The sequence below is a fragment of the Malus domestica genome, chromosome 01 (assembly GCF_042453785.1).
Source record: "Malus domestica chromosome 01, GDT2T_hap1".
Classification (NCBI taxonomy): domain Eukaryota; kingdom Viridiplantae; phylum Streptophyta; class Magnoliopsida; order Rosales; family Rosaceae; genus Malus; species Malus domestica.
In genome coordinates, this window is record NC_091661.1 from 19,857,905 (window position 1) to 19,869,177 (window position 11,273).

The window sequence follows — 11,273 nt, forward strand, 5'->3', positions numbered from 1 at the left end:
TCTCCACATGTTTTGTTCGATCATGTTGCACTTGATTATGAACAATCTCAATAGAAGCCTTGTTATCACAATGAAGTTTCATAGCACCATTGGGTTTAAAACCAAGATCTCTTAACAATTTTTTCAATCACAACAACTCATCTACACCATGAGACATACCACGAAACTCAGCTTCTGCACTTGACCTAGCCACCACTTTTTGTTTCTTGCTTCTCCAAGTAACTAAATTACCACCCATAAACGTAAAGTATCCAGATGTAGATCGCCGATCAGTGATAGAACCTGCCCAATCTGAATCGATATACCATTCGACATTCAAATGGCCATTCTTGGAGAAAACCAAGCCTCTGCCAGGAGCCATTTTCAAGTACCTCAAAATATGGGTTACTGCATCCATATGAGCTTCACTAGGTGAGTGCATAAACTGACTTACCACACTAACTGCATAAGCAATGTCAGGGCGAGTGTGAGACAAATAAATTAATCTCCCCACAAGCCTCTGATACTGTTCCTTATGAGTAGGAACTTGATCTGAAAATAAGCCTAGACAATGATTCTGCTCAATCGGAGTGTCAACAGGTTTGCAATCTAACATACTTGTTTTAGCTAACAAATCAAGAACATACTTTCGTTGAGACAGAAAAATACCATGCTTGGATCGTGCAACCTCGATTCCAAGAAAATAGTTCAATTCACCAAATTCTTTCATCTCAAATTCAGTAGCTAGGTGCTTTTGAAGGCGTTGTATCTCCTTCTGATCATCATCGGTCACTATCATGTCATCAACATAAATAATCAATGCAGTTAGCTTACCATTTTGTCACTTTAGAAACAATGTATGATCTGAATGACTCTGGATATACCCAAACTTCTTCATTGAACTTGTAAACCTCCCAAATCATGCTCTAGGAGATTGTTTCAAACCATACAAAGCCTTTTGTAACCTGCATACAACACCTTTTCCAGAAGATGTTCTGATACCAGGTGGGAGATCCATATAACTTCCTCCTTAAGATCACCATGAAGGAAAACATTCTTAACATCAAACTGCAACATAGGCCAATCCTGGTTTGTTGCTAATGACATAAGAACATGCACAATATTCAGTTTGGCAACAGGAGCAAAAGTCTCCTGATAGTCCACCCCATAGGCTTGAGTATAACCTTTATCAACTAATATGGCTTTATACCGGTCAATAGAACCATCTGCTTTGTGCTTAATAGTGAACACCCATCTACATCCAACAGTTTTCTTCCCATTTGGTAAAGGAACAAAATCCCAAGTAGAATTCTTTTCTAAAGCTTCCATCTCAACTTTCATGGCATTAACCCACTTAGGGTTAGACAAAGCATCTTGCAATTTTGTTGGAATTGATACACTAGATAGCTGACATATGTAAGATGCACATGGTTTGAACAAACGATAAGTAGACACATAATTATTGATAAGATATTTGGCTTTGGCATGCATATCAGGCTCATATTGTACTTTAGGTTTCCACGATTAGCTCGTGGAGGCAACTGATAAGTAAAAGAATCATCAGAATTTACCTTATGTATGCCACCATCTTGTACCAAACTGTTAGAAGAATCATCACTGGACGAACCATCATTAGGCAACTCGTTAGACATACCAGCAGCAGACAACCGATCATCAAAAGGTAATTCGTCTGACATACTAACAGGTAACTCGTTGGGCACATCTGATCTGTTGTTAGTAGAAATAGTTTCGGGAATGATAGGTGACCGATCACTATCTGTAGCCGATTGATCAGTATCACGCAACATAATAGGTTATGTTCCTAATTTTGCCTGTAACACATCATCCATACTGTCTCTTCGAATCTGCAATTCATTCATCCTCTCTCCTGAAGTGGAGAGTCAGAAGAGGGCTTCATAAAATACAAAACTTCATCGTGGAAGGTGACATCCATGGTAATATAAGTTTTCTGAGTTGGAGGATGATAACACTTATAGCCTTTTTGATTGTTAGCATACCTAATAAAGACACATTGAAGAGCACATGCATCAAGTTTACTCCGCTGATGAGAGTAAACATGCATATACGCAATACACCCAAACGCTTTCGGATGAAGTTTTAATACAGAAACAAGAGAAACATGTTTTTGTAGCACATCAAGCGGTGTCTGAAAATCAAGAACTTTACTTGGAATACGATTGATCAAATACACAGCAGCCAAAACAGCATGACCCCACAAATGATTAGGAACACATTTATCCAACATTAAGGAGCGAGCAACCTCCATTATTTGACGATTCTTCCCTTCAGACACACCATTTTGTTGGGGTGTAAACGGAGTAGTCATCTGGTGAATAATACCATGATCACGAAAAAAGCATGCCAAAGTGTGATTCACATATTCTTTTCTATTATCAGACCTGAAGACCTTAACTTTATTTTGAAACTGAGTAGATACCATTGTACAAAATTCTTGAAGAAGCAACGGAACACCACTCTTATTCTTCATTAAGAACACCCAAGTTAATCGAGTACAATCATCAATAAAAGTAACAAACCAACGGAATCCATTAGAAGTAACTTTCGCTGGACTCCACACATCAGAATGTATCAAAATAAATGGCAAAGTAGCTTTAGAATCACTTACGGGAGAGGAGGCACGATGACTCTTAGCCATGACACATGTTTCACACTTGAACTCTGAATCACTACAAGTGCAAAACAAAGAAGGAAATAGATGCTTCATATAACTGCATGATGGATGTCCCAATTGTCGATGCCACAACCAAATTTGATGTTTGTCATCCACTCTAGCACTTAAAACTTGATGATTATTTGAACAGGAAATAACAGTATCCTCCATAGTCAAGATGTACAAACCCCCTATTCTTTTACCACGACCAATTATCTTCTAAGTTTGAATGTCTTGAAAATAACAATATGTAGGGTAGAAATGAGCAGAACAATATAAGGTATCAAGAAGTCTTCCTACCGACAAAAGATTGCACTTAACATCAGGAACAAGTAAAACACGGACAAGTGTTAAGGTCGGAGTAAGAGAGATAGTGCCTTCACCCTTTACAGGGGAAGGTACTCCATTTGCACTAGTAATATACGAATCACAAACATAGTCACATAACTCATCAAACACTCTAGGGACACCAGTCACATGATCAGTGGCCCCAGTATCAATTATCCATTTTATTTGTTCCATCAAGATGCATAACAACACTATGATTATATTGAGCCATTGAACTAAATCACAAATAATAAAGGCACAAAAGATACGCAGTGGAATAAAAACAATTTACCAGGACACTGTAGCAGCAGACTATTCACAGAACTATAGCAATCACTGTTTACGGTACTGTAGAGGATCACTGTTCACAAAGAAGACACTGTTCATGCATTGTAGCAAAGCGTTGTACTGTAGTGTGACACTATTCATTTTTATTTTTTATTTTTTCAACGAAGGAAATCACGACAAATGTGGGCAGAAAATTAAAGCACAAAGGTCACTAAGAGCGAACTGCTCTGATGCCATATCAAACTAAACATGGTAAATACCAAAAATATATATGACAATATTTGAGAATTTCTTATATATTCATTAATCTCTAAAGTGGAGTATATATAGGAGTTACAATTGGTTTTACATATGTACTTCACCAATGTGGGACAATAAACTATTATTTACACTTTAACTAATATATAACTCGCAACATAAGGAACCCCAAGACATCCGATTTTGTGTGTAGCAAAGACATGATTGACAGTTCTTAATTCTCTTGGTTTCGAAGCATTAACCCTTAAGCCTTAGGTTTGTACATTTGATATATGTGTATTGTGTTTCTGTTGTGCTGTGAGAATAAACGGCTGTGAAATATAATAGCAGAGTGTTTGGTAAGTTTTTTTGTAAAAGTGCTTTTGCAAAAAAAAAGTAGTATGATAGTGTTTAGTAAACTGTTATGTAAAACAGCTGTGACTTGCCTCTTGAAAAAAAAAAGCTGGTTTTGAGAAGCTGCATTTTGTTGCTTCAGCCTTTTGCCACTTTTCAGCTTAAAATGACAGTGCCTTTGAAAATAAGCAGAGTTACTAAACACAAATTTTACTCCAGCTTTTTTTTCATCCCAGTTTTTTTTTCATCCCAGTTTTTTTTTAAATCACCTCAACCCCAAACTGGGGCTATATATTGAGGTCTTGTTCCAAAGCTTATGAACGGTTTTCTGGTACTGCTTCTTGACTGTTTAGAGAAAGGAGAAAACAACATCTAGGAAGACTGGTGTATATATGCATATGCTTCCAAGCTTGCTACCTTTATTTATAGGATGTTTAATTTATTCAGTTACTACAACAGTCAACAGAAGGCAATTTTACAAACAAGAACAACTATACTGCAAGCAAAACCCTCTCAATCAAATTACATTATCGACAACGTGACATTAACTAGTTAATTAGCACGGTTCGTAATCACAGGGTACAGATCCTTGCATCGTTGAAGATTTTGCCAGGCCTACAGAAATAGCCTTTGCTCGGGGCGCAGTGAATGTCTTTTGAGCAGATGCACAACCCTTCTAGTGCACACCCTTCCTTTACTATAGTCACCCCATCCTTAAGTCCAAGAACTTGATCTGTCCATTCACTAGAGAATAGCCCCATTGGATCGTAAACATTTTTTACCCTCAAGAACTCTTTAGCACCCTTGTACTTGTTCATCACTCCATCAAATGCTATGTTCCGATTTTTTCCCCAGTGAGGCAATGCTCCATACTTAACAAGAGCAAGTTGCTCTATTTCTTCAAGTATTCCTTCATGGAGTCTAGGAGTCATAGGGTCTTTACTTCGATAATATGTGATATCGAAGTCGATTGCATCTTTTTGCTTGCCAAGGTAAGCGCTTGAGGTTGTAACATACCGCATTAGGATTCCATTGTAGATTTCTACTCCACATAGCGCTTTTGGTTCAATCTCAACCAGCTTTTGCACATCTTGGATGAAGTTCTTAGCCAGAGACAAGTTGATGCTGAACGTTGTTTGATGAAAAAACTCACCCTTGATTTTGGGATCCCATGCGCACGCTGTGATTCTTGAATCCTCAAGACTATCTAGGCAAGTCCCTGATGATTGAAGCCGGTGCTGATATCCAATAACAGGATAGCCAGTAAAAATCAGACCTGTTTGAAGTTAATATTATTTGGAAGTACTTTTTTTGCTTTAGAAATGGAGTGCAGAATGATTAAGCAAGAAAAGCAGGAAATACCAGGCAGAGTGCATACCATTGTTTGTTAAACCATAAGCACTTTTAATGAGTGTAGATGTAACCAACTTCGCACCAGTGCATTTCCCATCAGCATCACTCTTGGATTCTTGATTCTCCTCTATTATAATAACAAGATAAAGATACATGGATAAATAAAATCGAAACATTTTTTGCTATGGTGCCACACTCTGAATTGATATCTACAATTTGACATGTTTTGTTGTCACATAAGTTTTATAGCATTAACACTCTAAAATAATTATTTGGACTCTAAGAACGTACAAAAAAAAAAATTTAATTAGGAGGAGTGCATAATGATCTTTCGGAGTTCCAATAACAACACACTTTGTAATATATATATATATATATATATATATATATATATATATATATATATATATATATATATATATATATATATATATATATATATGCGTCGTAACGTCTTGAAATGTTTTTCTGAACACTAATTAGTAATTAAGTGGTTAACTATATACATATATAGTAAGCAAACCTGTGGTTCTGACAACTGCAAGAGCAAGTGAAGGTGTGGCTCGAAAAGGAATGAAGTCATATAAGCCATTTCCAGATGTATTGGTGGAGACTCGATCATCCATCCGATAGACTGCCTTGTGCTGGCTAGGGTACCATAGGATGTCTGCAAACTCGTGTTCCTTGCCAAACCTAACTACTTGGTCTCCCAAATCTGAATCGTCCTTGCTCAGATAAGTGATGGATCGCTTAAACATGGGTTGCAAATTTAGAGTAACCTACCCGAGAGAGAGAGAGAGAGAGAGAGAGAGAGAGAGAGAGAGAGAGCATATTTTAGTCTCTACATCATGAAATATGTTGCTTATCTCTAATAATTAATGAAATTCTCTTTTCAATTAAAAGAAGGTGAAAAGACAACTTAATCTTCTATCACACAAAAATATAATAATATGCAATAATGTAATTTCATTTGTTCAAATTTTACTAATTTTTATTGAAGCCTCACTTACGGATGATGTTAAAATATCTCTACTATTATTTAAAAAAAAACCAAAAACAAAAACATCTGACTCCCTCACGTTCTCTCTGTCTCCCTCTCTTCCCCTCTCTCCCTCTCTCCCCTTCTCTCCTTCTCATTTTCTAAAAAAAATGTGTTTATACACACAAAATGTGTAGGCAAATACTAATATCTAAAAAAATATGTTCATACACATAAAGTATATAGGCAAATGCTAGTATATTTCATTAAGAGGTTTCTTACTAACAACCAGCATATTTTTACCGCTTGAGATTTTTTGTTTTATTAGTCATTAAAATAATGATCTCTCTTAATATTATTTGTTATTAAAAAAATTGGGGCGTGGAAGAAGGGGAGGGGGTGGGGGTTGAAGTGGGAGTCTGGGAGACGTGGTTTTTATTTTAACTTTTTTTGCTTTTATTAGTTGTTTGACATATTTATTCATGTTTAATTAAATTCAATTATGTCATTTAGTACTATAATCTTATGTTATTCCTCTTTACTTATAATTGAGAGGTCTTAGATTCAATTCTCGTCAAAGACGAATTTGTATCACATTATTGTTAATTCATTGTGAGGCTAAGCCCACATTTTCTCTCTTAATGTAGATAATATCGATTGTTAAAAAAAAAATCAATTCAATTATGTATAAAGTGTTATAATTGTAATTTTATGAAAATTTTGGTTGACGTACTTATTTTGTTAATATATAGAATAGATATATCTAGATTTGTATGCCCTTAGTTCAGTTTGATTTCCATCTAATCTTTATAGTTTATAAAGATGCAATTGTAACTTTGAAGTTTGATTTAGTTTGCAATTAAAGACAAAAAATGACCTCTATCTAGCATTTTGATGGAGTGATGACAGGGTAACACACTATCAATGATTTCCACCAATTATCCTTTTCCCTAATTTGCCTTTTTTTTTTTTTTTTTGTATTTGGCTGGAAAGTGAATGAAACATTACAAGGTTATGAATGCAACTTAAATTATTAGAAACTTAAGTAACGATCGACTAAATCTGTCGACCAAAATATAAACTGGCCTTTTTTTTCTCTTTTTTTTTTCTTTATCCTCCGGTGGTCATGGTCATCATCGCTACTGTCATGGCTGGTGTTTGCGAGTAATTTTACTCGAAGTAAATTATTAATTAAGGGATCAAATATATATATAGAAAATTTTTAAGGAAAGGGATCCTTATTTTTTTCTATAAAAATAGAGATTAGTTGTGAAGTCCATACTACATCGAACTTTAACGATCTGAACCGTCTATTTTTCAAGTTGCACCTTATAGATCATCCTTGCAAAATATTACCAAATCGAAAATATTTAAGATATCTAATTGGGTTCAAAGAAGTTAACGAATAATTTATTATATAAAAAATATGAAATTTTATCTTGATAATTAAATAAGCAAATGGTTTCGGATTGAATTGAATTTTTGCAAGGATGATCTATGAATCCAGAACAAAATAGACGTTTGGATCATTGAAGTTTAATGTGGAGTGAACCCCACATCTAATCCCGATTTTTTGAAAAAAAAAAAATGAGAATCCCTTTGCACAAAGGGCATACGTAACTGATCCTAATACTAATCTTACGTTTCCCCACTCTATCTCACATTGGACTAATCCCAGTAAATAACTGATCCCATTATCACAGGGCAGTAAAATAAGCATTTTTCATCGTATAAGTTTTTGTTCCTAATATGTAACGTAAATTAAATGAAGGAATGAATCGAAGATCAAGTTGAAAAGTACAAATTCGGTAACAACAGAAATCTATGCAGATTTTAGCCCTAGTATCCGATTTGGACCGATGATCACGAATTCAACCCATTTCTTAACCGTGACTAATGGTTTTTTTGGGCCGAATTCTATGTTTACAATGTTTTTTAGCATTCTAACTTTAGGACCTTTTTTTGGTATTTTATTATTTGTTATTTGTTGAACTCTTTTACTGTTTTGCTCCTAGTCCTAGAAAGTTCAGAACTATATAAATCACCTTTGAAGTGTTAGGGCTGGCCATTTTTTCATAATGTCAAGAGATATATTAAGGAGACCACACATGTTGTACCACATGTTATAGCAAAATTGTGATGTATAATCAATTTTTAATGAGATAAACTTAATTTTATTAAAAAAATGAGATGAACTTAATAATTGACATGACATGTGCACGTCATTTGTTATACACAATGGTACCAATGTGATCCAAAAATAGTCTCCTAAGAATTTTCCTACATTTCAATCGATAAACTTTAACGTTTTATCTTACTTCTGGTATATTCTAATTTTCTTGTTCTCTAAGGTTATCATTTGATACCTTCTCTTTGTCAAGATGCGTCATAACGATGATACTGTTTAAATCTCTTTTTATTGGTTATTAATTTATACTACATTAAATTACTTTCTTATGTGGCAAGTGATATATATAACCAATATCTAATGAAATAGATTCATTAATTGGCATTGCATGTATATAAATGTGATATCCTCACTATTTTCATTAAGTTACATTTATTATATTGTTTATACCTAATTTGTATATTTTGTAATAGTGCCTTAATTTGTATCACCTCTGTAATAGAGGTACGACCCACTAACACTTGTGCGTTTCATCTCTATTAGACGGATAATACAAATGTAATATGAAAAATATGGTAAAAGTAGCATATTTGTTTTAAATATGTATGCCTTTTGTGCACATGAATAGTCTATGAAGTTCTTTAGGAATGCCAAAAACAGTAATAATAAAAAATACCTGGGAAATTACTCCTAGGACTCCAAGTGAAACCTTAGCTGCATTAAGATCTCTATCGCCATCATTGAGCCTTCGGACCTTGACATAACCATCCCCAGGTCCTCCTGGACTCACAATTGTAAGTCCCACCACATAATCATGAATCGAGCTTCCATTGCCCCACAACGTACTACCATGTGCCCCAGTCCCTAATAAACCTCCCACGGTTAAACCCCACCAATATGGTGTATAAGGCAAGGCCAGCCCTGCCTTGGCAGCCTCACTGATGAGCTGCCTAAGAGTCACACCACTCTCCAATGTCATCGTCTTTGCTTCAGCATCAATCTCCACCACACGATTGAGGTACTTGGTGCTTATGATCAACCCATCTTCCCCACTTGGACAAACCAGCTTTGGAATGCTATGAGAGTAACGAGTTGCCACCTTCATTTTGGTCTTCTTCTTTGCTGCATTGGCCACTACAGAAATTAGTTCTTCCTCGTCCGAAGGATATGCTACGCTGCCTGCTCGACAAACCGATCGATCGGGGAAGATGCCGTAGGAGTTTGTGATGGCGCAGTTTGTGTTGGTTGATGATGAACACTTTATGTGGTCCTCTGGAGGGGTTGAAATGCACACCGAGAATGACAAGATGAATAGACAAATTAATCGGAGAAGGATCCCCAACTTAACTGAGTTTGTGTATAACAAAGGCATGCTTGATGTGGTTCTTCAAATTTCTTGGTCTTGAAGCATATATTTATATGTACCCCTTAGCAGGTACATACTAACTTTAAAAGTTTTTAGATTTCGTGCTAAGTATATATACACAAGTTTATAAGTCAAACAAATATATATATATATATATATATATATATATATATATATATATATATATATATATATTTGTTTGACTTATAAACTTGTGTATATATACTTAGCACGAAATCTAAAAACTTTTAAAGTTTGGAATGCTTTGTAGACAATGCATAAAGGATAAACTTAAAGTTAATATTATCGGTTTATCATACTTATAACATAATATATATATATATATATATATATATATATATATGACTTTTTAACCAAAATGGTCCTAAAATTTGCATAATTCCTTATTTTGGTCTTTGAGATTTGAAATCAATAGAAGTGGTCATTGATATTGTTCACCATCAATCATTTTGACCATTGGGTGAAAAAATTATGTTAAATAAGGATTAAAATGACAAAATTACTCTCAATTAAATAAACAAAGAGAGAAACTTTTTTGAATTGGACATGCCAAAATAATTTGACCAAAATTGAGGGTATTTTTGTCATTTTATTCTTATTTTATGGAGATTTTTCACGAAATAACCAAAATGATTGATTGTGGATAAACTCAGAACAAATTCTATTGATTTCTAATCTCAGAAACCAAAATGAGGAGTTATGCAAAATCTCATTAATCATTTTGGCTAAAAAAAATCTATATATAGGTGATATATCGATTTTTATTTTATTTTATTTTATTTCATTTTATTTTATTTCAATACTAGTTGGTACTTGGGAGTTGGTCAACCAGATATTAAGATCATAATCCCTTTTTCCATATTTGATATTGTCGGTTTGGCATCGTGACATGCAGACAGGTGTGGTCATTGAAACAGCTGGATTATTTTCTTTAGCTTGAAATCCACGAGTGTTTGTTGCTTTGCAATTAGTGCATGGTAACTTCCAATTGAATGAGCTGTTGAAGTACATAGACAGATAAAGAGTGGGGAAAGGGATGCGAAGATAGGTGTCGTTCAATTTGGATACTACTGGATTCTAATTTATATGATGCGTGGAGTGCATGCGAACCAATAATACTAAACAGGTAGAAACCCTATCAAAAGTATTTCAAAACCAATACTGCACTAGTGCTCCACAAGACTAGTTGTTTCTGTAGTGTGGCAACAGTGTAGTGGTTTTCTTCTTTGTGGAATTTGTGGTGGCTTAAGTGGTTCTGGTCATCACACTTTTCCATCAATTATAACTATATATATATATGTGTGTGTGTGTGTGTTAAGAGATCCCTTGTTTTATTATTAAATTAGGGTTCCAGAATGGGTTTAATATATACAAGAAGATAAAATGATGTGATCAGGTACACTGTACGCACCATCTCTAATATAGTGATGGGATGATGCCGACTTATCAAGTCATAGATGAAAGCTATTTAAGGCAACTACCCCCAATTTTCAGGCTGCCGTGATGAAGTCGTCACCTTCTCAAATGATGATATGATGAACTCAAGAAA

The 11,273-nt window shown here is 34.7% G+C and overlaps 1 protein-coding gene across 1 annotated transcript; it reads right to left on the reverse strand.

Annotated features, from left to right (window-relative positions):
• Window positions 1-4,266: 4,266 nt before the first annotated feature.
• Window positions 4,267-9,778, reverse strand: LOC103434065 (probable L-gulonolactone oxidase 6). Its single transcript, XM_029099740.2, has 4 exons — window positions 9,014-9,778; window positions 5,754-6,009; window positions 5,256-5,357; window positions 4,267-5,153 (listed from the first exon to the last, which is right to left on the reverse strand). The coding sequence occupies exons 1-4, from the start codon at window positions 9,707-9,709 to the stop codon at window positions 4,450-4,452; spliced, it is 1,758 nt and encodes a 585-aa protein (XP_028955573.1). The 5' UTR covers window positions 9,710-9,778; the 3' UTR covers window positions 4,267-4,449.
• Between the last annotated feature and the right edge of the window lie 1,495 nt (window positions 9,779-11,273).

Excerpts from the sequence above, each read along its gene's own strand:
- LOC103434065 (XM_029099740.2), bottom strand. The coding sequence starts at position 9,709 with ATGCCTTTGTTATACACAAACTCAGTTAAGTTGGGGATCCTTCTCCGA. Across the intron at positions 6,010-9,013 it reads TCCTAGGAGTAATTTCCCAG|GTTACTCTAAATTTGCAACC; the intron begins GTATTTTTTATT and ends TCTCTCGGGTAG. Across the intron at positions 5,154-5,255 it reads TTATGGTTTAACAAACAATG|GTCTGATTTTTACTGGCTAT; the intron begins GTATGCACTCTG and ends AACTTCAAACAG.